Source organism: Onychomys torridus, chromosome 19, assembly GCF_903995425.1.
Source record: "Onychomys torridus chromosome 19, mOncTor1.1, whole genome shotgun sequence".
Classification (NCBI taxonomy): Eukaryota; Metazoa; Chordata; class Mammalia; order Rodentia; family Cricetidae; genus Onychomys; species Onychomys torridus.
Genome location: NC_050461.1, coordinates 32,458,504 through 32,486,482, shown reverse-complemented (window position 1 = coordinate 32,486,482; position 27,979 = coordinate 32,458,504). Strand labels below are relative to the sequence as shown.

Sequence of the window (27,979 nt, the reverse complement as noted above, 5' to 3'; positions counted from 1 at the left end):
CAAACTATATTAATTCAGAGTTTCATGGGAAATAGTTTAGTTTATCTGGAATCTAATTTTTGACTCTACCTGGCTCATTTGTAGGTAAACCCACTACTGCTTACACTAACACCTGTCTGATCCTGCCTTTTCAGCCAGAGCTCACTCATTGGTGAGGACCATGTTTCCTACGAATATTCTAACCTTCAAATCAGCGTTCACATACTCCAGTCATCCTTCACCCCCACTTACTAAGACAAAGGGAGAGCAGAGATGAGCTTGCCCATGGCTTTCTGCTTCAAGCAGAGCTCTAACTACACAGTGGCACAGATATGGCTTGTGGGCACTTCTTGTTAAAACACAATGTTATCAACTTCCGACAAGACTTGTGGTGTAGCCTTGAGCACCAACCTAAGACCTGCAAGAACCTCAACTCCTTAATCTACAGCAAGGCTCTGCAGAGTCACAAAGGTAATACAAGGTAGTCTAGCACATCTTCCTTCCCATACCCATTGAGAGAAACAGGCCTCTGTAAAACTACAATTGCTTTGCTTTTAAAAATCCTTTAACATTTTCTACTGTATTAAATTAGTACCACAGATCATTACTGTTTACCTGTGGAGTTCTACCCTAGTTACCTAGAGCTTATATACATGTTTTTTATTTCCAATCTTCAAGGAAAAATTTTAATTCGTATTTGGTAACAGATCATGAAAAGATACTATATACATGTAGCATACACACACACACATACATATATCTATATATACAAACACACTTCAAAAAGAAGCCCACATACTTTAGCCAAAGTCTAAGCCTGCATAGATTTTAAAAAATTTTGAATACAGTTTGTTTAAAAGAGGAAATGGTCAATGAAAGTTACAGAATGAATATGAAGAGAGATCTTTTCCAAACTTTTATTTGTGCACATTCAATTTAAAAAGGTAACTTTTACAGGTTCTTTGGTGCCCATATTCAGCATACAAAAATGTAAAAGACTATTCACAAAGAAAACACATTAGCTCCAACTGGAAAAATAAGGATAACAATAAAACCATTTTCGGAAGGTAGTGCACACTGTGACAGCTCTGCCTGTGGGGACATGAGAATTACTGCCAAAATAAATAGAACGTCCTTTTGTAAAAGCAGCAACGTCATGTCTTGTAAACTTCCTTTTTATATTACAGCAAAGTCTGAAGTAAATCCAAAGGGACTGGAGCTTACACTGTAGCCGTGAGTACGAGTCTATTTCCTCAGTCACTGTTGGTCCACTTTTCCTTGTGGTTGAGTCCAATGTGCAGCAGGGTTCAAGGTGCTCAGTTAGAGACTAACCGGTCAGCCAAGTGTGAGTTATAAAATTTCCTTCCTGCTTTCAAACACAAATGGGTAGACCTGCTCCACAGCAGTGGCCACAGCCTTTACATTGGGCCCTGTAACCAACAGAAGGAGGAGAGGCTGAGAGGAGGAGCCCACAAGAGGGGCAGCCGGGGAAACTGACTTCCCAGAGTCAAGACACTGGGCCCTGGTTTAGAAGCCCGGGCCACTGTTCAAAATACTGCACTTACACACTCCTGGATGTCTAGAATCCCAGCAAGAACCCAGAGAACAGGTTGTCTAGACAGTTAAAACACAAGTTGGGTGCTTCAGTTTGGGGCACTGTCATGAAAATCTGCTCTACCACTGAGGGGGACAATCGGCACTGCACCAGTGCGGGAAGGAAGGACAAACTGACTAGACACTGGCCGTCCTTTGGGCCACCGTCACCAGACAAGACTCAATGGAGGGGCACAGGCCATGAGGACTCAGCCAAGGATACAAGGGTGGCTCCTAAACCCCGGCTCTTACATTCTAGGGCCTAAGTCTCTAGCCTCACTCGCTTGTACTCAGGTGGCTGGCAGAGTTCTGGGGAAGCATCAGGTGAGGACGCGATGCTATGGAATAGTTCATTATGTGGTAATTAACCCACAGACCCTGGATCATTTAAATGGGCAAAGGAAACACTAAAAAGGAGAACTGGTTTCTTAACTAGTGAACAAAACTTGTTTCACTAGTATATAATCACCTCCTGAAGTCATGAAAAGCCAATGTTAGTATAGTGCTCTCAGGAACTATCCATTTCATAGGACATTTCAGATGTGTGTATACACGGCATAAAAATCAGGTCAACTGTCTTCAGCTTGTTAGGGTGTTTAACCAATCATCTATCAATTCAATAATTAAACACTGAAAAGGAATGATCACAAACACAATGCATAGTAATTAACCAGGTTATTTTTCTTAAATTTGTTATGATGTCTTATTTTCAGTTCAGTAAGTATGCTCTGGGGGTTGGGGCATGTTAAGTCAGAGTCTCACTCACACTATAGCCCTGGCTAGCCTGGAACTATGTAGACCAGGCTAGCCTCACAAAGATCTGCCTGCCTGAGTGCTGGGATTAAAGGCATCAGCTACCACCCCCAGCATATTCAGGTTTCTTTAGGTTTACATTGGGTTTTTCTAAACTTAATAGAGACCTAATTATACATTGAGACCTCTCAGAAACCTAGGTTCACAAGTTCAGAAGCATTTGAAATAAGAGAACAATGAAACTGATCCTCACTGCCCCATTTTTAAGATTGAGGTGGGAGCCCAGTGAGTAGCTTTGAAAGGCCCCAGGAAGATGGGAAAACACAGCATCAGTTAAACAGCAGCTGATTGGTTAACTCTTCATTCTCTTAAGAACTGAAGAAGCGAAATTCAAGACTAGGAATCTATCTTAGCTTAATTTTGTTTTTGGGACCTGACTCCTAAGCAATGTCCAAGTATAATTTATCATCACAGTGCACTTCAAAACCAGCCTGCAAGCTAATGCCTCCCTGGACATGCATGCCTAGTGAAGCCACCTGTCCTTCCAACTACTTAAAAGAGAGTACAGCTGTGCACTAGGTAAAACAATTAGAGTGTGGGAAGTAAATACAACCACTCGGGACACGGAGAACGAGCCTCATTAGGCTGAGGGTAAAGGCAGGCAGACACAAGACAAGCACAGTAAGATGATCTGTAAGTAATACAAAGGTAGGAAACTAACCTCCAGTGCCTAGAGTCAGGAGACTGACTTCCTATGAAGGGTAAAGGAAGTGACTGTAAGAGACAAGTTAGACACTGTTCTTATCTTGTTTTCCGACCTCTGCCTCTCAAGTGCTGAGATTGCCCACTAGACGCTGTTCTCATCAATGAATCAGAATGGGTATCTCTTTTATCATTCAATCCAGAGCAATTGTGGCTCTATGTCATACATTACCTGTCACTGTGATACTTCCTGTTGAAAATATCTGTAATGTAGCTCTTAGAGACTTTATCCGATAGCACACAGCAGGATGAAGTTCGGGTTCATAGCTATATAAAAACACAATCATGTTTTGTTATTTAAAATGAATGGCAGCTTCAAAGTTTGTGTGCTGTCTTGATTCTCCAAAGACCTACCTGGCATGAGGTCTATTGTTCTTGGTGAATTCTGGCAAACGGATTTCAAAGGGCATGTTACAAACGGCCAAAACATTCACAACCTTAAAATCTGTAAAAATTACCTATGGGAGAGAAGTAAAATTCCGTAAATTATTTTGAAACATACAAAAAAGTGCTTCTGAAGGTAATCTGTACTAATTAAAAACCCTCAATAACACCACTTTTAAATGATTGTATAATTGAAACTATGTATGCCATCTTTTAAATTTTAGGTATAACTTAATATTGAAAATGGGATATTTAAAACAGAAAAGAGCAAGGAAAGGAAAGGGGTTCAAAAGTCAGAATGGAAAAGCTGTCAGAGAATTCAATTCACAGAGAGGGCTGGGCTCTTAGATTCAATGCAAAGGCATTTCTGTGGGCTCAGGTAGATGTCAGTGATCCTTGGGATGAGCCAGTCAAAAGCTGCTTTTAAATAGTAGAGATTTCTCTCCACACTGGTAAGCTTATGCTAGGGAAAGAAACTTCAAAGCTGAAAGTAATATATTTTTTTAAATAATTTTTTGTTGTTGTTGTTTTGTTTTTCAAGACAGGGTTTTTCTGTGTAGCCCTGGCTGTTCTGGAACTTGCTCTGCAGACCAGGCTGGCCTCAAATTCAGAGATCCGCCTGCCTCTGCCTCACGAGTGCTGGGATTAAATTCACGCACCACTGCCCTGCATGCAAGTAATTATTTTCTTAACATTAACAGCTACTCCTACCAACATCTTCAATTTTTTTATCTTTTTTTTTTTTTACATTTCTCCTTCTCTTTTCATTCTCTCTCCCTCTCCCCCCCCTCTCTGTGTGTGTGTGTGTGAGTGAGTGTGTGTGTGAGTGAGTGAGTGAGTGTGTGTGAGTGAGTGTGTGTGTGAGTGTGTGTGTGTGTGAGTGAGTGTGTGTGTGTGTGTGTGTGTGTGTGTGTGTGTGTGTGTGTGTGTGTGTGTGTGAGTGTGTGTGTGTGTGTGTGTGTGTGTGTGTGTGTGTGTGTGTGTGTGTGTGTGTGTGTGTGTAGGTACTGGGGATTACACTCCATGCCTTACACATTCCAGGCGAGTCTCTACCACTGTGCTATATATACATAGAAGCCCAGTTGAACACTTCCTCCCAAACCGCACTTCTGGGTGACAACTATTCTCCAACCCAGCACTTGTCCGAAGCAGCAGAAAGCTAGATCCACCCCACAGCTACACCTCAAAGCTCCCTCTGCCACTTCCTCACACACTGTGGCCCCACTCCCCACGGGCAGTCACTTCTACTTCTACCCCTACACAAGGACATCTCATCTTCTGCTTTATTTGCTCACTTGAACATGACCTACTAAGGCCACTGTAAGTAGTGATTTTATTCACACTCTGACTGTAACAAAATACTTGAAAGTTGAGAAACAGCAATGGGTGACATTACACATGAGAGGGTGCCCCCCCCCCACTATGTCTGCATCAGCAGGGTTCTACAGCTCTCTAACCCTCCCCATGACAGCGTTTCTCTGTAGCCCTGGCTGTCCTGGAACTCGCTCTGTAGATCAGGCTGGCCTCAAACTCACAGAAATCTGCCCGCCTCTACCTCCTGAGTGCTGCGATTAAAGGCATGCGCCACCACTGCCCAAGACCAGCTAGTCTTTAAGAGACCAGAAGGCATTTCCTGAGAAATGTATGTGTATGGTAGAGAGGTGGAAAACCTGGAGTTCAAAGAGCATTACCCTGCAAGAAAGCAAGTCTCCACGGGAAAGCAATTTAGGGAAAAACCAGGATCTTTTCCAAATCCCCACACACTTAGTTACCAAATTCTTGAGATCCATTTAGTCTATTAAACTTTTTAACTTTATAAAATAAAATCATTGAAAAGTACGCGTATTTTTGGAAAATGTTACCTGAAAACCGAGTTTCTGCAGACTACGGGCTAAACGTCTGGCCCCAAATTTAGCTTCTTCTTCGCTGTAGATGGAGTAAAAAAGATGATTAGTGGCGCGGACGATGCACTCTACTGAAGGCATCATCGACCGAACCTGACCTTCGGTCCTGGCAAACGTCCTCCCCGTGGAGAGCAAACCAAAGGAGAAAGCTTACCCAAGTGGCACTCACCTTGTTGCTCCAGTGCAAATAATTTTTCCTGAGGACCAAATTGTAGCTGTAATCCTAGGTTTCCTAAGCTTCATTAATACTTTCTGGGGAAAAAAAAAAAAAAAAAAAAAAACCAATCATCTAATAAGCATTAATCTTCAGAACTGTTCTGTCCTATGTGCCCATGTCAACATGTGACTCCAAGCTTATACAAGGCTGAAAGAACTGTTCATCAAGTCACCATCTTGAAGTCAAGTTCATACTCAACACAAAGTCTGAAGACTGAGTTACAAGTGTGTTAACAGGCCTCAGAAAACGGTCTGCACACATCTGTCCCTGCAGAGTTCTTCCCTTGCTTGATCATATGCACATTAGCAAACTAAACCAATTCAATCTGAGGAAGACTTAAAATCTGCCAACAATGTGTGATCCTACAGTCTGTGTGGGGACTACAGACATGGGTTTTGGCACCTGACCCCCTGTGTATTCCTTCTTTGTTAAAGGAAGATAATAATTACTAACACATTTCAGAATCTTAGTTGGCCGCCAACGAGATTTTTTTTTTAGCTGAATTTAGTTCATTCTTAGTTTCTAGTTCTAAGAACTTGAGATAGTTTACTTAGGGTACACTGGCATTTAGCTTTTAGAACGTAAATGAGCCTTCAGATACAATCCTAACTTAAAAATCTTTTGTTGAGTGTCGATGGTATGCCTGTTCATGTGTACATGTGTACAGGCATACACCATGGTGTGTTATGTGTGTGCAGGCGTACACCACAGCGTGTCTTTGTCCCTGCTTTCCACTGAGTCTTGCCTATTGCTCATTGGCAGGCTGGCCCATGCCCTTGCAGGGACTTCACCTCTGCCTCCTTTCGACCGCATCTTAGCACTACATGGGTCTGAGCATCCTAACACAGCAAGTAATTTACCCATTAAGTCAGCTCCAAACCCTCCATTTGAAAAGTTGTGTAGTCATTGTAGAGTGCTGGTCTTTATAAGGCCACTGCTTTAATAAGTGTATCATGGACTCTCATCATATTCATCACCTATGCTCTGTCCTTTCTCCATGCTCCCACTTCAAATAGTCTCCTTTCTTTTTCCAGTCTTCCTTCTGCTGTGTCATATGTGCATGTTATGTATGTTAACTTGAATGGTTTATCTATTTGAAAATCAAGAATCCAAAAATTAGAGAAAGTATGTGATATTCGTTTTTCTGAGTCTAGCTTATTTCACTTAATATGTTGACTTTCATTGCATCCTTTTCCCAAGAAATGACATACTCACTGTATATTTATGCCACATTTTCTTTATCCTTTCATATCCTTATGGACACCTACACTGGTTCTGTAACTTAGCTATTTCCACAGATGCTGAATTTTCAGTTCAGCGGTGTGTAGGGGTCTACCTCCCCCACACACACTTTTTCTGTCCACATTCTTGCCAGCTGAATGAGAATGGCCCATAGGCTCCTATGTTTGAATATTTGATCTGCAGTTGGTGGAACTGTTTGGGAAGGATTAGGAGGTATTGGAGGAGGTGTGTCACAGGGGTCAACCAGCTTTGAAGTTCAAAAGTCCATGCTATTCCCAGTGTCAGTCTCTCCCTGACTCCCAACTCTGCCCCATGTTGTGGATCAAGAGGTGAGCTCTTAGCTACTGCTCCAGCCCCGTGCTTGCTTGCCTACCTTCCCACCAGGAGGATCTTAAAACCCCTGAAACTGTAAGCCTCCAATAAACTTTCTTCTATAAATTGCCTTGGTCATGGTGTCTTAAACAACAGAAAAGTAACTAAAACACCAGTAATCTTGCTGTAGTTTTATTTTGCATTTCTCACATTTCTAATGTTAACTGCATTTTTCAACATGAATTTTAGCAAAGCCAAATGCATACCACATACCTACTGTCATTTATAAAGCTGACACCAAATCATTAAGATTTTGTTACATTTAAAAGTGTTAAGTGTTATTATTAATAAGTAATAGAGTAATAGGTTTTTTTTTTTTGGGGGGGGGGGGGGGAGCAGGTTAGAGACAGAGTTTTTCTGTGTAATCTCTGGTTATCCTGGCACTTGATTTATAGACCAGGCTGGCCTCAAACTCAGATCCGCCTGCCTCTGCCTCCCAAGTGCTGGGATAAAAGGTGTGTGCCATCACCACGTGGCCCAAATGTAATAGGTTTTACAAAAACGTAAACTCTTAAATTTAGGTTAGGATATGAATCATATTTTTTAAGTAATTTATTATTAAAAATATATCTTAGCTAACTAAAAAGGAACAGGAAAATTTACATACAATAAACATTCAATCAGGGTATAAAGCCACTAAGACTTGGAGTGAGTGGCTACCCCCAGTGCCTGCCAACTCCATGAGAAGGTACTTCTACAGGGCTCCTGCTGTATCAGTTACAACCAGCACAGAGCAAGGTGCTCACAAATTCTCTGTACATACTCATGCACAGCACTGTCAGATTAGGCTAGATAGCACATATTCAGAAATTTCGATACTTACTCCAACATCACGCTTATAAATGACATTTGCTCCCTCCAAAGCAATCTTCCTTAAGTTCAAATGGCATCTTGTTCTAAAAACACAGACTACATTTGTAATTAAAATGTCCAATGCAACATCACTGTCTGCATCCATTGGGGTAGTTTAAAAACTTAGTTTCCCACCACGAAGATCACATCCTGGGAAATAAAACAAAATAAAGTCATTGACCTTGAGTGTTCTGCTAATTTGTTTTTCACAAATATTCTTAAAACTAAAAAAGAAATATTACCAATATTACAAGAATCAAATCATGTTTCCTCTTACCACTAAAAATGCTACAATAGATAAACATATTATCTTTAAATAACTTTCAATCCTGTTAAGTGAATAACTCTTCCATATAAGATCCTGCCCCTATGTTCCAGGTGTGCTATAGTCAGACTCCAAGCACACTGCAGTCAAGGGCTACACCTCACGGTCCCAATGTCCAGTCATTCCCGAGGCCTTGCAGGCACAATACAAAAAAAAAACTAGTATTTTACATAAGGATCCAATTATGTGATGGGCACAGTGGCACCTGCTGGTAATCCCTGCACTTAGGAGGCTAGGGCAGGAGGATGGCCCCAAGTTTGAGGCCAGCCTGGGCTACATAGTATGACCCTGTCTCAGAAAATTAAGAAGTAAAAACTTACAACACCTATATACAACCATATAGTATTCAATTCTATGTACCAACCATACCTTAATTTCACTATTTTTTCTTATACTTTTGGACTTTAATCTTTCATTTTCTGTTCCATGTGTACATCTGAGCTCCCTTTAATCCTTTACTTAGGGTTAGTGTATTCACATTTGTAAGTAGGATTTTAATGGTTATAATTACACACACACACACACACACACACACACACACACACACACTTTTTGTACTGTCCTATCTGAGTTGAGTATCAAGACTATGCCAGTCTCAGAAAAATTAGGGTAGTTTCTTATTGCTTAAAATTCTCCTGAAAACAATATAAAAAAGCTTATTTTCAAAATATTTGAACTTGTATTTGCTTGAGATTTTTTGAAAACTAATTCAGTATCAGTAAGTATTTTGGGATAACTGGTGTCTTCTGTAGTTGTGCTAAATTAAAATTTCTGTATCCTCTTACTTTTTAATTTCCAGGGCACAGAATTTTTCCTGGTTTCTTACTGGTCCGTACAAGCCTCAGCCACAGCACCGCTCGACCACTTTAAATCTGGAGTCACTCTCCTGTGCTTTTCTGTCCTCACACCTTGCTGACACGTCTTTACTGTGGTTGAGTTGATCCTCTCTGGATTTTTTTTGGCACAAGCTTATTTCATCTCCTAGATGTGCTCAACTCATTTCCTAAATTCTTACACTACAAAATACTTGAGCTTGAGTTCCTTTTCCCTCTTTTTGCATAAACTTCGAAGGCCATTATAACCTGGTGGCTCAGTGTTGCTTTACTGGGTGTATGTTTTCAGTGCCTGTCAATTCTAATAACACCTATAATTTTGTCACTGTTGTTCTTGGATGAATTATTTATTCTGGGTTATCAAGATTTAGAATATGTGCACACTTGTGGAACTGCTGTCAACCAGCAGTGACTGGGCCAAGCAAAGACTAAACAAGATTATACACAGAAACTGGTAATGACCCAGACATGCTGTCCCCATCTAAAAGGGGCTGGTTAAAAAGAGAATCACTCAAGCCAGGTGGTGGTGGCACATGCCTTTAATCCCAGCACTAGGAAGGCAGAGGCAGGCGGTTCTCTATAGATTCAAGGCCGGCCTGGTCTACAGAGTGAGTTCCAGGACAGCCAGGGCTGTTACATAGAGAAACCATGTCTTGGAAGGGGAAAAAAAAAAAAAGCATCACACATACTATGAAATATTCTTTTATTGTTTATGTATTTAAATTTTATATCTATGTGTGCCACGTGTTTGGAGGAGCCCTCAAAGGTCAGAAGAGCCATCAAGTCCCCTGGACCTGGAATTACAGAGGGTTGAGAGCCACCGTACGGGAGCTGCAAGGCAGTAAGCACACTGAGTCACGGGCCACCTCTACAGGCCCCAAGACTACTTTCATGAGTAGTACCAAACACAAAAGCTCTGATGGATTCGTGTTGTTTGGTAGTATGTAGAGTTGTGTAGAGATGGGTCAGTGGTTAAGAGCACTTGCTGACCTTTCAGAGAGCACGAGTTCAGGACCAGGAAGCTCACAAACATCTGTAACTCCAGTTCCAGGGGATCTTACAGCTCTGGTCTCTGTTGGCACACATACATTTAACTAGTATAGGTCCCGATAGTTTATTTTGGTTTATAAATTTAAATATACATGTATATTTATATATATGTCAAAATGTTAACTTCTCTATTCAGAGAATTAGCACATTATAGTGACTTTTTCTTCCTCCATTTCAGTAGAATCTGGATTTTGTTTTTTAGCCAGGCCTTCACGTAGCCTAGGTTGACCTCAAACTCTATGTACCTGAGGATGAACTTGAACTTGTAATCTAACAACTGAATATGAATTTTTTTAATCAACAAATACATACTAGGATTACAGTTAAATAATAGTTATGTCTATTTTAAGTATCAACAGCTTGCATACTCACTGCCTGATCATGTGTTTTGTCTCATTTTTCAAGTAAACACCTAGTCTGAGTTTGATTTGTCAAATATCTCCAAATAAAATGTTTAACGTCACAGCTGTCCTGTTTTCCTGAAATGCCGTGTTCCCAGCACTCTACACAGTGCACTGGGGAAGCTGACAGCCTCCCCGCTTTGCAGTGACAGTATGGACAACACAGCACTTATATTGAGGTCTGGCTCTGGCTCTCTAGCCTGGTGGTTGGTATTCACTGCAGCTATTGAAGCAACTGCAACCTTTGATCGCCTGGCAAACACTGCCACCTCCCGGCTCTGAGGACAAACTTCATCAACAGCAACCACACCACACTTTCCACATGAGAGTTAAAGGGAGAGGCCACAATAAGCACTGTCATAAAAACAAAGCAAAAATAACCCTAACCTCCTATGGAGGACCAAAAAAGTAAAACGAAAGCAATCCGCTTCTACACAACCAAAGAATCGTGCTACCCTAAGAGACGGGTTGCAGGTGCAGATGGTAGAGGAGCCTCAAAGGCTGACCACAAAATTAGCATCTATATTTGGAGAAGTGCAAAAGCAGGGCAAGACTGGTAACAGACAAGTTCCATGGCCACGCAGGCCCACTCATTAGGTCCCGAGATCCCTCTTTTCTAAGTCAGACAAAGCAACACAGTTCCAAACCAACATCAGATTCTCTATAAAGCTCCCGAGTTATAGATGGGAACACAGCCATTTTACTCCTTGATTCCATCACACCATCCAGCAGTCCGCACTCCCCTGAGAACAAGAGAAAAAAAAAAATCGTATTTTGCCTTTTAGAAAAAGAATGTTCTTTCCACTCCGAGAAGTAGCATCAACTGCAGAGGAGGGCTTGGTCATGCTGTTTGCATTAGCTCTGTGACACTGGTCAGTCGCCAGCTTTCTCCAAGTCTTCAGTTCCTCTTTTGCAAACTGGTGATATCATATGTACGGCCAAGGGAGGGTCAAATAGCGTTATCAAGAACACAGCAAGTATCATGTACCAAAGTTGTAGATGGATTTACAGTAAATTATGGTAACTGAACATTTTTGAATGAGTTGACAGAAAACTCGAGAGCCATTAAAGCAACAGATGGAAAGGACCAGATCCTAGGGGTCAACACACCAGTGATGGGCCAGTAGCTGGTTAGTAGAGTTTTACTGAACTCAGCCATGCTCATGTTTCCATAATGACAAGAGCACAGGTGAATAGTTCTGAGCAAGACTCGTAGGCCTAAACTATTTACTATAGGCCCCTAAAAAAGTTTGATTCCTTGGCCAATCCACTAAGGTATACCCTAAAATATTTAACACTGAAAAACACAAAGTCCATTTTTTAAATTAAAAGTAACAAAAAGAATCCATGTAAAAAGGTCGTTGACTGGACTCTGGTTGAAGAAACCAAAATAAAAGACATTTAAAGGGTAGCACCAAAGATCTACACAGATCTAATGGACATGAGTGACATTAGGGAGTGCCTGTGACTTTTGTTAGGTGAGGGATAACCCAGACATCCACAACAGAGCTTTACACAAGTATCCAGGAGAGAGTCTGTGACTTGTTAGGTGAGACAATGGAGGGAAAACAACCCAGACATCCACAACAGAGCTTTACACAAGTATCCAGGAGAGAATGTCAGCTACCTCATCAACTTGAAAATACAAGAATCTTTCCATATCAAAACTCAGTAACAGATTTCTTGGGGTCCAGGGGGCTTTCGGTGTCTGAAATCTAGCCACACAAATCTGCACAATCTATTCAAAGGTGAGTGTCTAGTGGGAAACAATGAAGACATACAATACAGACAAATTCAGGACTGATACAGTAAATCCTGTTTTAATTCTAGCACTACTGTCATTTTTCCATACATTATCTCAAGGCTAAACTTCCTGTACTCTCTTTACTCCACCTTCCTGTTCAAGGGGCAGCAGGGGGAAAAAGGCAGATCAGTGTGAGGCCATAGCACAGCCCAGAAGAGAACTGGAAACCTTTAGCTTCTTTGGAGGTGACTCGAGAGCTTAGACATCAGATATCAGTCCTCAGAGTGACAATTATTATTTTTTGTACAAGTATGCAAAAAAAGAATTTATAGTATGCCCGGACTCACACACAAAGCCACAGGAAAGGCTATGGCACCGGTATTATCTACAACACGGAGTAAATGCGGAAGCAAGCATACGCATGACACTAAAGTAAACAACGTTCGCCATGCACACCTCCACCTACTAACTGTACTTATTCTAACTATAGACCCTAATGCCTGTAATATAGACCCTAATGCCTGTAAACCCAGCACCTGGAAGGCTGAGACAAGGAGACCACTGCAGGGTCAAGACCAACTTGGGCCACACACAGTGAGACCTGCCTCACAAACAGCCCGAAGACTGGAAAACAGATGGCATTCATGTAAATAAGTTGCCTCACAGTGATAATCGTGGTTTTTGGTTTGTTTCTTAAAGCTACTCTACAGAGAAGGCCAGCAAGATACAGAAGGTTCAGCACGTAAAGGCTCTCACTGCTACCAAGCTGGACAACCTGAGGTCCATGCTGGGACCCACACAGTGGAAGAAAAGCACTCCAGCAAGTTGTCTTCTGTCTGACCTCCACACACCTGATGTGACCATGTGGGCATACACAGAGAGATAACTATAAATGAAAGAACATTAAACAGACAAAACTCCACAGAGAGCTATTTCTTATCAAGAACACTTCTCTGATTGTTGGCAACTATCTATTGAAGGCACGCACAAAGCAATATAAAGTGTATTTAATGCTTCAGTCACTGTCTTTAGGCAATGGTGTCTAAAAGGCAGTAGGAGAGATTTAAACGCTATTCCTGTTTGCAATGAGACCACTACTAGAAGACTCCCCTCCAGGCTGTGCAGCTGTCTGGGGACTGTGGCTTGCTGCCACTGCCCTGCCCCCCAGGAATGAATTTCACTACAGCCACTGCTAGCCAGGGAAAAGAGATTCAAACTCTGAATATGCTTTCTACAGAACACAGGTTTTGTACCTTGGTAAGCTGAACCACAGGAGACCAGAAGCCATCCACATTTTATTAAATACAAATTTAAATTTGGGGGTTCAAACATAAACATACACCAATTCCTTATTATGCACAGACAAAACTGACTTTAGATATATTCCTTAGTATTTTAAATAAACTCTGCGATAGTTAATCTCAATTGTCAACTGGATGGTACTAGCATCATCTAGGAGATGAGCCTCTAGGCATGCTTTAAGGAATTACCTTGACTGGCTTAACCAAGGTGGGAAGACTCAGCCTCTGTGGCAGCAACATTCCCAGGCTGGACCCTGGACTCTTTAGACAGAAAAGAAGCTGAGCTTCTTGGACTATGGATGTGATGTGACCAGCTGTCCTAAGCTCCTGCAGCCGTGACTTGTGAACCAAAATAAACCTTGTTTCCCTTAAGTTGCTTTCAGGGTATTCTGTCCTAAACAGAAAAGGAAACTGAGACACACTGTCTGTCTGTCTGCCCCTAACTCTCTATATGTATGTATACATTTTCACCTCTTTTAGAGACAGAGTTTCACTGTATAGCCCTGACTGCCTGAAACTTATTTAACAGACCGGGCTGGCCTCAAACTCAGAGATTCACCTGCCTCTGTCTCCCAAGTGATGGGATTAAAAGCACATGTCACCATGTCACCACACACTGCAATGTGATTTTAAAAGAAACATGTCATTTCTGATTGTATTTGAAATAATCAAAAGGAGAATAAAAGTCACCCATAATCATTATCACGGTTAAGTTTTTCTAGGCTACTGGATTCATATATTTATCTGAGCATATTAAAAAACACTGTGATCATATACAAGTGCTACCTTATAAAGTCATGAAGGGATTTTGTAAAAATCTTTTGACAAGAAAAGCCCTTTGACAAGGGCTAGAGATGACTCAGTGCTTAAGAGCACTGGCTTCTGTTCCTTCCACGTTCACATGGTGGGTCACAACTGTAACTCCAGTTCAAGGAGATCTGACACCCTCTTTTGACCTCCGTAGGCTACAGGCAACATGTGTGATGCAGACATACATACAAACAAAATAAAGCAAAAAATAATGATAATAACAAATCTTTTACAACTTGAGATACAAAAAAAATAGCAACACTGAATTAGTTGATTTTTCCTGGGTATTAATAAGTAAACTCTTTAAATACTATTAATCACTTACAAGTCTTTGAACTTTTGTTTGTTTGTTTTTTATTACAGGGTTTCTCTGTGTAGTTTTGGAGCCTGTCCTAGAACTCACTCTGTAGACCAGGCTGGCCTCGAACTCAGAGATCCGCCTGCCTCTGCCTCCCGGGTGCTGGGATTAAAGATGTGCGCCACCACCGCCCAGCGAAGTTAACTGTTTTATATCGTTGGTTCATTTTCCTTATTCATAAGGCTCATATATAAATATCAGCCTGCTTAATGTGTTCCTTCTGCTGAAACAGAGTTCATTGTACTAGTAAGTTTAGACCATGAACAAGGGCGGGCCAGCACGGAGAGTGGAGACTTAAAGGGAGAACAGGAAAGGCAGTGACAGGTCAAAGTGTCACCTTGGCCATATGAAGGATTCTCCTATCTGTCCCAGCTGCGGTGGTGAGCTGGAAGTGTGGGGTGGGAAAGCCATGCGTTTACATCTATGCAATGGGAGGATTGGGAGATGAGCTGGTAAGGAAACCTCATCATTGGTCCAAGGAAGAGTGGACCAAGGTAATACTAGTTGACGAGGAAAAGTTCAGCTGGGTAAACGCTTCATGACAGATACAGGGATGAGAAATGGGGAAACAGAGTGACTTCAGGTCTCTGGCTAAGCTTATCATTTACTGACACTGAAGGGAAGGGCAGACTGCCCAGGAGAGGGAAAACAGGTTAACAATTTATTTGGGACATTTTGAACTCCCAAAAGTTGTGATACTTCCAAGGATATACAGAATAAATCATCAGGAAAGTATCTACCTTTCAGGCAGGGTCTTGGTCTGGAAATGAAAATCTAGAAACTCTAATGTGCAAAGTAATTAAAATCATTATGAGTAAAATTGAAAAAAAAAATGTAATTGAGAAGTCTGCCACTCAAGACAAAGCCAGAGTGTCCTTATTCTGAGTTCCATTACCATGTTATTGTGCACAGCTCAGTAACAGACATTTCCATTCTGTGAAATCTCTCCAGTGAAGTCTGTCCTGTTTGATTCTTCTTGGTAGACAGAGGCTGCTCAGAAGCACCATCTAATTCTTCTTCTGTGTCCCAGCCTTGGCATGGTTCCCAAGGCACTAAACACATTCAATAGAATGTGTAGAGTTTAATTGTTCTCTCACGCACACACAGGCGTGCAAGAGCTCAGCAAATTACTGAGTGAAAACAATCTTTTATGATCCATTCGACTGGGGGAAAGGTACTGACCAGGTGCCTTAGTGCCCTCGCGTGTAAATACAGCACACAACCTGCCAGAGTGACAGGGCACACATGGGAAACACTTAGCACCACACTTGCACACGGTAAGCCTCAGATTTAGCTGTTCTTGCTGTTACTATTATTATCTTTCTTCCTCTTCCATGAGCAGAGAAATGTTCAAAAATGGAAAGGGTTTCTGGTGATTCATTATAGTTGTCAAGCTTTGGAACACAAAAACACTTCATGTGTCTTCAAATTTAAAAGCAAAATAAAGCATACAATTTTGATGTAGCTGATCAATAAAATTAGTATGGGGGGGGGCCTACATTTAGCCACAAATAAAAAATCCCTCTAGCCTTGATAAACTACTTTCAATCAAAACACATGGTGACTGCTGACTCTGGGAGTCTGGATTGGGAATGAAATGGTTGGTTAAGAAGCAGCTGTGTGGGAAAGTGTGCAGGACCATCAAAGACTGATCAGGTACCACATATTATAAAATAACTCTGCTAAATTTGATTTAGATTCCCACAGAAGCCACAAAACTCTACATACTACAGGTTCAGGCATTAAATTTGAAAGTTAAGCTTAAGATGATCATCCATTTTAAGGTCCTCTTGAGCGAGTCTTCCATGTGTCCCTATTTTCACTGACTACAGACTGTTGTTAAACCCTGAGAAGGGATGGGGTGGCTCATGCCTGTAATTCCAGTAACCAGAGGCAGAAGCAGGAGGGCTGTCAGGAGTTAAGGCCACTACAAGGTGAGTTCCAGGTCACCCTGGGTTACAGAGACCCTGTCTTTCTCTAGCTCTGTCTACTCCTTAAATCAGATTCCTTCTTCAAGTCTAAGGTAGCTCATGAGAAGTTAAATTAAAATTGCAGCAGTTAGGGATACCCTAAAACTGGATAAAGACAAACCTCTCTGTGTGCTTGAAGAGGTGGTTGTTTTCTTCATGTTTTTAAAGCTATGTCCTAAATCATAGTCCTCCTGGGGCTTTCTGGGCTTCAGCTGCAATCTATGAACTTTATGGCTGGCTCCTAGGTCAATCTTGATCTATCAGAGACTTGATTTCCCATTTCCAACTACCTACTAGGTGTATCGATTAACTGAACCAAGTCACCCAAACAAGACTTACCAACCCATCAGAAACACTTGACTTGGCTTCTTCTAGTGTTACTATATGAAGTCACCACCCAACATTCACTCATCTCAGTTAAAAATGTCAGAATCTTAGACATGTTCACTCATGTATGGTATCCCAGCACTGTGGAGGCTGAGGCAGGAGGACTGTCATTAGTTTAAGGCTAGCTTGAGCTACAGACTGTTACAGGTTAGCCTAGGCTGGAGTGAGACCCTAGATGAAACCCACACCTCTTCCCACAAAACTTCAGACCCCTCCTGGAGGTACCCTTTTTCTCTTCTGCTCAGTTAGCTTAATATCTAGCTTCTTTTCTGTGTCCAAAGCAACAACTTTATTTTAGGATTTCTTGCACACCATTATGGCAAAAGCAACAATTTTATTTTAGGATTTCTTGCACACCATTATGGCAAAAGCCTCCTGCTAGAGCTCTTCTCTGTTTGCGATCTCCAAAATCTAGTCCATCTACCCAATAACTACCGGAATTATCTTCCCAACTCTGCCACATTCCTACTTAAAAACAACAACAACAACAACAACAAACATCCCTTGGCTCTCATAGACAGACAAAATAGGATCTAATCTACTTGGCTTGGAATGCTGTGTGCTTCCCACCTCCAATTTTCCTTCTATAACTGAATCTACTTAAAACACACCCTTACAGCCTCTAGTTTATAGCATACTGCTTGTACTGGCACAACCTTTCTGCCTGTCCCCATTTCTTCCACTAACTAAGTCTTTCTTACTCCAACTGCACATTTAGTGCACAACTAAAGTCAACTAAAGCCTGTGGGACACAACTTGGGAAAAATGATCAGGGAGGAACTCTTAGCACGTACAGTCTAGTGGTAAAAGCAGACCACAAACAGGCCAGCAATGAAAATAATCAGAAGTGTGACCTAGGAAATGCACGAGATGGGAGAGCTACTTTGGGAGGAAGGATGGAGGGAAGTAATTTCAACTGTCTGGAGAAAGGAGACTTGAGTCTTCAAGGAGATCTTAAGGAGCCAGCCCATGGAAGTGGAGGACATCAGCAAAGGAAGGGATCTATCTGTCTGTGTCCTGTCTACTAGACAGCAGATTCCAGACCTCTCAGAAACAGCTCAATTTAAAGGTCTTTAGCTCTTGGATCAGCAACTTGGTTGAATACTTTTGGAACAAATCAAGTAACTGTGTGACTAGGGACAAGTGGAAAGAACAGATTTTATTCAAGGTGGCAATAAGTATCACAGAAACTAAGATTTAGACTTATCTAAAACAAATGGTACACCGAGAGGCATGTATTCTCATTATATACAGTACTTTTTACATCGGCCCCTCCCAATTACTCCCTTCTCCATTTCACACAAGGATCCTCAGGCTATTCCATAAAAACTGGTCACCACAGAATGACCAACCTGTCAAGTCTCTTTCAAGACACTATTCATTTCATAGATAATGGTCTTATTCCTCTATTTAGACAAACTAATATAGGTTTACAGCTAGACATGGTGGCCCTCAAGTGTAATCTCAGTAACGGGGGAGCCAGAGGATCACCGGTTCAAGGCCAGTCCCACCTCAACCTCAAGACAAACAAATACACAAACACACACTGGTTTCAGACATCTGAAGCTCTTCTAATTTTAACAAGTGAAAAACCCAAAAGCTAAAATGGATATGCACATTTTTAACACACACACACAGCTAAATACTCGCTGCTTCTCAGAGGTATGTCTGAGATATACCCAGGCTGTGTGGTACAGCCTACCACTCCTAGGCTTACAAATGTGTGCAGAGTGATTCCTGCCTTGCATCCTAGAGGCAATGGTAACAGGATGGTGACTATTTGTGTATCTAAGCAAACCTAAATAGAAAAGATACAGTCAACATACTAGGTGACAGGAAATTTTCAGTTCCATTACAATGAAATCACCATCATGTATGTGGTTCATCAGTAACCACACCTTCATTAGTGTATGAAACTGCTCAAGTAGGTCTGCACAGCAGTGAGTTTTTAAATTCCTGACAAGCTTCAAGTTGTCATAGTAGAACTCATATTAGCAATATGCTGCTGAGAAGATGTGAGAATTATTCATGTGGATTTTTATTTTGTTTTATGCAGCTAAGGATGACCTTATACTCCTAATCCCCCTGCCTCCACCTACCTCCCAAGTGCTGGGATTACAAGCATGAGCCATCATGTCTGGCTTATCCAATTTTTTAATATGCTATGCCACAGATAATTCTCCTTGTACCTCGATAAGACCACAGAACGCAGTACCTTTCAGAGTAGCACTGCACATCTGCTGTGGATCTATATATTGAGGACTTCTTTAGCACGGCTGTGCTTCCGTGACCTCCCTAAGCATGGACAGCAGAGATCCGGGGTGTGGCCAACCCACAATCAATGAAAAGCTGCTCAGGACCACTTCACCAGGCTGACTGAAGATACAGGTGAGGAGATGTACAAGATACATAGTGGCTGTAAGCAGGACAGGGAGAAAGGCCCTGGGGCTCCAGAGAAGAGTCAGCAAATCCAACGGGATGGGTGAGTCTTGTTCCACCAAAGCCTCAGGTTCACTGTGAGTTAGCCAAGGTTCAGACAAACCATAACCCATCTTCATATCTGCACCCTGTGTTCTAGATTAGCTTTATAGCCTTGTATCTGTACAACAACATCTGGTCCTCAAACAGTACAGTGGAAAGAACCCTTGGGAAACACTTAGCGGTGTATCAGAACTATCTCCAAACCAGCAAGTTCTGTTGTAAAGAGCAACATGACATAGAGTCAGGCATTCAGTCTCTCACACCACTCAGCCTTCCTTTCTTTTTGAGACAGGGCATCAATATGTATCCCTGGAATTAACTATGTAGACAAGGCTGGTCTTAAACTAAGAGATCCACCTGCCTCTACCTCTACCCACTGTGCTTAAAGCCATGAGCTACCAAGCCAGGCTCAGGACTTGCATTTTCAAAAGTATTCTGACACTGTCCTCAGTATCTGAAGTTAAAGGAGCTATAAACCTATGTGGGTTTTTGTTGCTGTGTCTTGGCACAAAAGCCAATCATTTCTCCTCATTCCCTCGGCCCCTAATACATCTGGGATCCATCCATGTGGCTGTGAAAACAGGGTTAACACAACTTGATCAATACAGGATGGATTCTGACTAATCTAGTTGCTCAACTAAATCAACAGGATCAAACTGACTTCATTTTCTTTAATCAGGAGAACAAAGTCTTGTCTCTGAATACAAACATACGTGCTAATCTCATGTGTAAAATGCCGCTGAAACATGGAAAAGGGAGTTATGGAACTTCACCCCTATGTATTTAAAACATTACACACCTTGCTTATTGGTGTGTGTGTGTGTGTGTGTGTGTGTGTGTGTGTGTGTATGAGAGAGAGAGAGAGAGAGAGAGAGAGAGAGAGAGAGAGAGAGAGAGAGGGAGAGAGAGACCCCTGATGATTAAACTCAGGGCCTCACAAATCTTAGGTAATAACTACCACTGAGTTGAACCCTCAGCTAATACAGTTTAATGATGGTATATTAGGTATTTTATAAAAATATTACTTGGACAAAAAACAGGACTTAGATATTAGACAAAATAGAAGACAGAAGTCTGAAATCCATTTTGTTCAAGCAAAAATTTTCTTTTTGACACAGGGTCTTGCTCTGGCTGGTCTAGAACTCAGTGACACTCCTGTCTCAGTCTTCTGGGTACTAATATTACAAGCATGCTCCTCCAGGCTCAGCTAACTTCTTTTTTTAGTGATTTCAAATGTTCAATTAAACTACAAGACTTGGGCTTAACTTAGTTAGCTATCTTGACTATAATTATCAAATTACTTCCCTGATTAGGTAGCCACAATATCTGGTTTGAACCTTACTATCAAAAAAAAAAAAAAAAGTTTTTCAGTTCTAAAGCCTCTGTAATCACTGGCACAGACCACCAGCTTCAGCTAGTTCTAAAATTCTAAGAAAACTATTTTACAACAATTATAGTGACAAGGGAAACTCAAATTAAATGACTGATATGGGCACTAACAAACTTCAATTTATCATCAATTAAGTACACAAGTAAAAAGGAAGGTCTTCTAAAGAATAATTCTGCTAATGAATCAATGGGGCTATTTCTTTTATTCGGAAGTACTATACAGCAAAGCAGTCGGGTCCACAGGGAAACACACTTCAATAGCTGTAACCCCGAGCCAGACCACGCTCTGTGGGTCTGCCATAAGTGATAACCAGATGCTCATGTGACAATCACAGATTTGAAGAAGCACCCCACCACACGCACACTAACAGCTGACGGCAGAGATGAGTTCAACAGGCTGGGATCAAAGGGACCTTCAATAAAGTAACAGACAGTCTGGGAACAAAAGAAAGGAATCAGCGATGTGATGGTCCCGTAAACACTGTAGCAACACTGTTCACAGTACCTGCTCAAATGCTATCTGAGTCCTTCCACTTAAACCTCACAGCAACCCTTTCATGTACAGACACTAACTCCATATTGCAGACACGGGAACCGGGGCTTCGTTCGGCAGGTGAAAGACACCTGTCAAAATGACGTCACACCACTAACACAAAGCAGAGCCATGATGCTGAACGCAGGCAGCTGCTGGGTAGGCATAGCCCATACTTTTAAATGTCATACCAACTCTAACTCCAAGAAAAACACCGATCCTATCAAATTACCGCCTTACAACTAGGAGCTTCAAGCTTAGAGCGGAGGGAAGGCTAACCCCACAAAAACGACTTAATGTTTTACTTCTAAGATGCTGCAAGTCTTCACCTAGTGAGGAAAACTTACCCTTATCTAGGCCAGTCTATACACGAAGCTGTCTTTCTTGCTAGGCACCATTAGTACTGTCACAAACAAGTCATGAGAAAATGCTACCCTTAACACACCATCTAACTTCTATCTTGTGTGTGTACACAAATGGGTTCATGCCTGTGTGTGCCTGAGTATGGACATGCATGAGCTACAGCATGGAGATCAGAGGCCAACTGCAAATATGGGTGCCCACCTTCTACCTAGTTAAGACAGGTTCTCTTTGAATTCACTGCTGCCTATGCCGGGCTAACTAGTCTACAAGACTTCAGTCTCTACAACCCTTCTAGCCACAGGACCACAAGACTTATAGCCACACTACTTCATCTGACTTCGTGTGGATTCCTCACACGTGCAAGCCAAGTGCTTCCCCCACTGGCCACCAGCCTAGGCCTCAGCATTCTTTCTCTTGAGTGAATACTAGATGGTTCAAATAAGCTGGAGCCAAACTTTCGTACTGCATGGAAGGGGGTGAAATCTTAAAAGTTTCATTGACCTCATGTGAAGAGAGAGATCTAAACTGCCCAAGAAAACACTTTGACGTAATTTTTAAATATTTCATTAAGATCCCTGGTAACATGTTTCCTTGCACAAACCCAGCCATTTAAGACAAATTATCTTCTGTGTAACCATTAATCACAAATAAAACCAAGTGAGCAGAATTTCCAATGTGACCCGAATAATGACATACTTCTGGAATCTTCCCAACTATAAAAGCAACACATTCTCTATGTCACTTTCTAAAGACAAGACATAATGCATCATAATACAAAAATCACATCTGTTGAGATATCCTAGAAGACCCCAGGTCTGTCTCAACTCCTAGTAATCTCCCACAATGGCACTCCTAAGATGCAAACAACCCTGCATCTATCCCTCAAGCTGTGGTGGTTGGTCATTGTTTCAATTGCTTGGATTCGTTAAAACAAAGCCCTAATCATGTCTCTGATGTTCTGGGTGCTTATAACTTGCACCACTACACAGAGAAGAAGTTGGAATGTTACACAGACAAAAAGTTAGGTTTCAGAAAGGCACTTCTCTGGGTTCCAACCTTGGCACTACAAAAAGAGGCTCTCTTTCATCCACTGGAAAGCCCTAAGTGCAATAAAAATAAACATGTTTTCTCCATCTAGTAAACAAGTTAATCTCCAAAAATACACATATAGAGGATATGAATGCACAATATGATGACTCAGTGCTGACGGTCTAGAAGCTTCATTTATATGAGGCAGGAAGACATCTACACACCAACAATTATAGAACCAACAAGTACATATAGACTATCTAAAATTGAAACATACATCAGCTATATTTGTGGCCCATGTTTGTCAATTCTCTGTCATCTACATACACACACACACACACACACACACACACACACATACACACAGCACACTTCAAGTTGCTCCAGTCAAGAAAGAGGGGAAATGAAATAGATAAATAAAATTTCAGTAAAACTTTATAGTTCAAATGTCAGTTAAAAATCTAAAGACACTGAAAGTTTTAATTTGGAGACATGATGAAAAGTTTCTACTCTAAACTCTTTCAAAGTCAATTTAAACTTCATTTTTCATAGTAATAATTTCATCACATGGTTGATGATGCAACAGAAAGAAATCAGTCACCAGGTTACTCAGTGGCCTCCTTTGTTTAAAATGTCCTCATGCCCACTCAACTATACTATACAGAATTCGTTAACTTTTAAAGAATGTCCCATTTCTGACGAGAAATGCCATGTTCTAAAATACTGTTATGTTCCATGATCTGTTGTACCTTATACCAAATTCTGCATGCTCTACTCATAGATATATCTACAAAAATTTTCATGATACTATTTCCCACCTGAAGAAAAATGTGTGGAAATCACTCACGCACTTCCCTTAAAATTGCAAAATGTAGTTTTAGTCAGGTATTCAGATGCAAAATGGTAAGAAAAGATGGTGTTAAATACAACTTTAGACTAAGAGCTACAAAAATCTTAACGTTCAGTTTATAACACAATAATGTCTGCAATACCTTTTTATCCTCAAAAACTGTGACTGTCTATAGTAGTGCCACACACATTTCTTAAACACCTCTTATGATGAAGAGCCCAAATATTTTCAATAATTTCAAATATTTTCAAATGATTTCAATAGTCTTTTGAATTGGAATGGGTTTACAGCTAACAGTTATTCTAAAAGAATATAGAATATCTGACATGCCCACTCCAATTCTCCAAAGAAAAGGATTAATATGAAAATGCAACAAAGTACCATTAATGAAAAACATACACAAGCCCAGGGCATGTGCTGAAAATTCCTTAAGAGGCAGAAAAAAAATACAAAAAGTATAAAAAAAAAACCAGCTTCGATCAGAACACAAGTAAACAGAGAAAGTAAGAAGGTGAGTGCTAGGGTCAATACCACAGAAAGCAGAACCTGAACTAATGAAAGGAAGAAGCTAGACCTGACTTGCATTCAGGGACCAAAGGAGACAGAGGTCTCAGCAAACGGTCCAGCTGTACAGTACAACAGTTTAAAGGTAGCTCTGAGGTGGAGGGCGTTCCTTACACACACTGTGAAGAAACCCCAGGGGCTCAGGACCACAGCCTCCAGTGGGGTGATCCCCAAACAGCCTCCACAGAATAGCCATAAAATAGGTAGCAGTCTCACTATGGCTTCAAAAATACTGAGTTTAAAAACCTAATTTGTTTTCCAATGTTCAAATTTCCAATCCTTTTAAAAAGGAAAAATTGTTCTTTCCATTGTAAACCTGGAAGTACTTCAGCTAACAACACTGGACCCAAAAGTCCTGGTTAGAAGCTTAAAATGAAAACATATGACTAAAAAAAAAGGGTGCCCTGTCTGGTTCTTGTTTGGGAAAGCACAGAGCAGCAGATCATTACAGCTTCGGGTACTCATTTTGGGAGCACAGAGTATAGGAGAGTTCCCGACGTCACGATGATATCCTTCTGCTTAGGAGAAGCCAGGCTTAGCAAGGGACACACTGAACCCGTGGTTGACACACTGCCTTTCTGATTATCAGCGTTGTTTTCATCACTGATCTCCCATTTTGTATGAAGGTCTTTGTTCCTACTGACCACAAAAATGTTTTTTTCTGTGGAGCATGACCTTTCCTGTACCACAGAGAAACTTCACTCACTGATGGAAAATTCAGTTTTATTGTTTTCTCTGAGACAGATACATATCTCAGAAAGACCTAGAACTTATTATTATGTACCCCAAGTGGGCCTTGAACTCAAATCCTCCTGCCTCAGCCTCCCAAATGCTGGGATCATAGGCATGTGCCACTACACTCAACATAATATGGTTGAGTAAAGCACAGAAGGAATAGTTTGCGGTACAAAGCTGAAGAACACAAACAGATGAATATTTCATTGGGCATATCCAAAGCCTAAATTAATTCTTTCAACCTGACAGTGCTTAAAGTCACTTCTTGATCTGAATGGGCTGCTATTTTCTCAAACTTGGAAAGAGACTGCAAATTATGGCCGGAAGACTGAATGCCCTTCTTACATTTCCCTTTTTCAATTACCTCAGGGAATCTGTTATGGTTTCACACACAAGTCACAATTCTAAGGCATTCTTCTTAGCCATAAACACACAAGTTCACACTAGTCACTGCCAGGGTCGCTCTGGAACCGCAGGTGACAGATGCAAGTCAACAGAGCTCACAGATGTGTGGACTGGCTGCAGCCTGACTCTTCCCTGCAATGTGCACACTGGCAGAGCCTGCAGATGCGCGCAGCTCGGCGAAAGGAGCGTTTTCTATTTCAGTCATTTCCTATTTTATTTACTTCTAGGACCCGTCCTGGCGGTTATGAAGCGATTATCTCCCCCCCCCCCCCCCCAACACACACACACACACACACACACACACACACACACACACTCTCATCCTTGCTCAAAACCTATTCACGATTCATTTTCTCTTCCCGCCTTCCAGATCCGTCCCCCCCACCCCCGAAGCCTAATTCGGCTGTGACTATTATTATAAAGCGGGGCTCCGAGCAAGTGCCAGAATCCAGAGGCGGCCGCGCCGCTATTGGAGGGGGGGGAGGGAGCCTTCGCGCCCCTGCACAGGGGCCGCCGCAAGTTTTTCCGAGATGCAGCGGACCCCTAGCCGAGTGGCATGGGCCCCTCTTTACCCCAAAGGGGGGACGGGCTCCACGACGGGGACCATCCCTGCCGGTCTTCGCCGGCGAGGCAGGGGCGCCCCACCCCCCCCCCGTTATCCTTCCTGGGATGCCCCAGCCGCCCGACCGGTCCTCTTCCCGAGCCGGTGGCCCCGCGGCGCTCCCTTTGCTCGGGGTCCCCATGCCCGCACAGCCCACCGCAGCCCGGCGGGCGCGCACACGCACGCCCCGCGGCCCGCCGCTCTCTCGGTCGGGCCGCCCCGGGGCCCGCCTCTCCCCCCCCCCCACCTCCACCCCTCCCAGGACCGCCGACGGGGTTACCGTGGGAAGACGGGGCGGTCGCAGAGGACGCGGCGGCAGCGCTGCTGCCGGTTGCGTCGGACGCGGAGGAAAAGCTGGAGGAAGAGGATGATGATGAGGCGGACCCGCTCCCCAGTCTCCATGGAACTCCCGCCCCGGCCCGTTGCTAGGAGCCCCCGAGGCTCGGGCTCCGTCTTTCGTGCTTTGTTGTTCCGGGTACAGGGCGGCCGCGGCTTCCCCGCGACAATAAATAGACTAGACGCGGGGGAGCATAGAGACGGCGCGCGGCGGGCTAGAGCGCCGCCAGACCCGGGCGCTCCAGGGATCCTCGCTAGCCGCCCACTTCCGGCTCTCGCTGCTCTCCCCCTCCGCCTCCGCCCTCCCAGCCCCAGCCGCTAAGCTCGGGCTCGCCTTCCGGCTTCCTGTGGCTGCCGGGGAGGCCCTTAACCCCCAGGGCTGGGCTAGGCGGAAGTGGCCCGAGGGCGCTAGGAGCTCCGGCTGCAGTTTGCTGTGGCTCGCCCAGGGTGATTTTTTTTTTTTCCTTTTTTTTTTTTTTTTTTTTTTTTTTTGTAACCCTGTGCTTGTTTTCAGCTGATCGCCGGCGAGCAGCGCAGCACAGATCGGCTTTAATGGTTTTGTTGTTGTTGTTTTAAACCAGAACCCATCGGTTTATACAAAAGAACTCAGCTAACGGCCCTCGGGCCCGAGTCCAGAACCCGGCAAGTGGCGGCGGGGGTCCCCGGCCTTACTCAGCGAGGGCTCGGCGGGCGCGGCCGAGGCGTGTCCGTCGGGCGGTCGCGGCGGGGCAGACTGGACGCTTGGCCACGCACGCTGGCCGGTTTGAACGGCCGCAGCGTGCCGAGTGCGCCCTCGGGACCCCTCGGGGCGGCGTGAGCCGTGCTGCGGGCGGAGCGAGGCTCCTAACGGCCCCGGAGCGCCGCCGCCGCCGCCGCCGCCGCCGCCTCCTCGAGGCCCAGCCTGGCCCGGCCCTCTCCCGCGCTGGCTAGCTAGCTAGCCTTGCACGGTGGAGGTGGCCAGCGGGCAGCCTGGGTTTTGGAAAAGGCCACGCGAATCGGGTTCCTAAATGGTTTGGCCTCTGACCGGGGCCACTTGGCCTTTTGAAAATGACTTGGGCCGACGACATCTGAGCGTTTGGGAGTACACAAGCCCTTGAGAATTTTATGATTTGAGCAATAGCCAAGGATGCCTGTTTATCTCTTCTCCCTACTCCGAAGAAGTGTACGCACAAAAGCACTTGAACGTTTAAAAGCCCAGCAGGGCAGATTTGTTTCAGTCCTCACACTGATTCATTGTTGAGCGATAGCGAATAAGCTGTATCTTGTGTGGAGTAGAATGGACAAGAAGTGAGAAAGTCATGCCTAGTTTTGAGTCGTGGAGACTAGTTTTGACAGCTCTAAGAGGGATGGGACTGAGGAGGGAGGGAAAGGGGATGTTGAGGTCTGGCTAGCCGAGGTGTTAACAGGAATAGGGCACGGCAAACACAGTTAGGAAAGAGTGCCTGCAGATAAAGTTG

At 43.0% G+C, this 27,979-nt stretch overlaps 1 protein-coding gene across 1 annotated transcript; it reads right to left on the bottom strand.

The window, feature by feature from the left end:
* Window positions 1-872: 872 nt before the first annotated feature.
* Window positions 873-26,794, bottom strand: Tbpl1 (TATA-box binding protein like 1). Its single transcript, XM_036168674.1, has 7 exons — window positions 26,467-26,794; window positions 8,030-8,208; window positions 5,545-5,627; window positions 5,334-5,397; window positions 3,442-3,545; window positions 3,260-3,354; window positions 873-1,409 (listed from the first exon to the last, which is right to left on the bottom strand). The coding sequence occupies exons 2-7, from the start codon at window positions 8,162-8,164 to the stop codon at window positions 1,330-1,332; spliced, it is 561 nt and encodes a 186-aa protein (XP_036024567.1). The 5' UTR covers window positions 8,165-8,208; window positions 26,467-26,794; the 3' UTR covers window positions 873-1,329.
* Window positions 26,795-27,979: the final 1,185 nt, after the last annotated feature.

Coding starts and splice junctions, on each gene's coding strand:
- Tbpl1 (XM_036168674.1), bottom strand. CDS start 8,164: ATGGATGCAGACAGTGATGTTGCATTGGACATTTTAATTACAAATGTA. Junction 5,628..8,029: donor TTTATAAGCGTGATGTTGGA/GTAAGTATCGAA, acceptor TTTTTTCCCCAG/AAAGTATTAATGAAGCTTAG. Junction 5,398..5,544: donor ATTTGCACTGGAGCAACAAG/GTGAGTGCCACT, acceptor CTCCATCTACAG/CGAAGAAGAAGCTAAATTTG.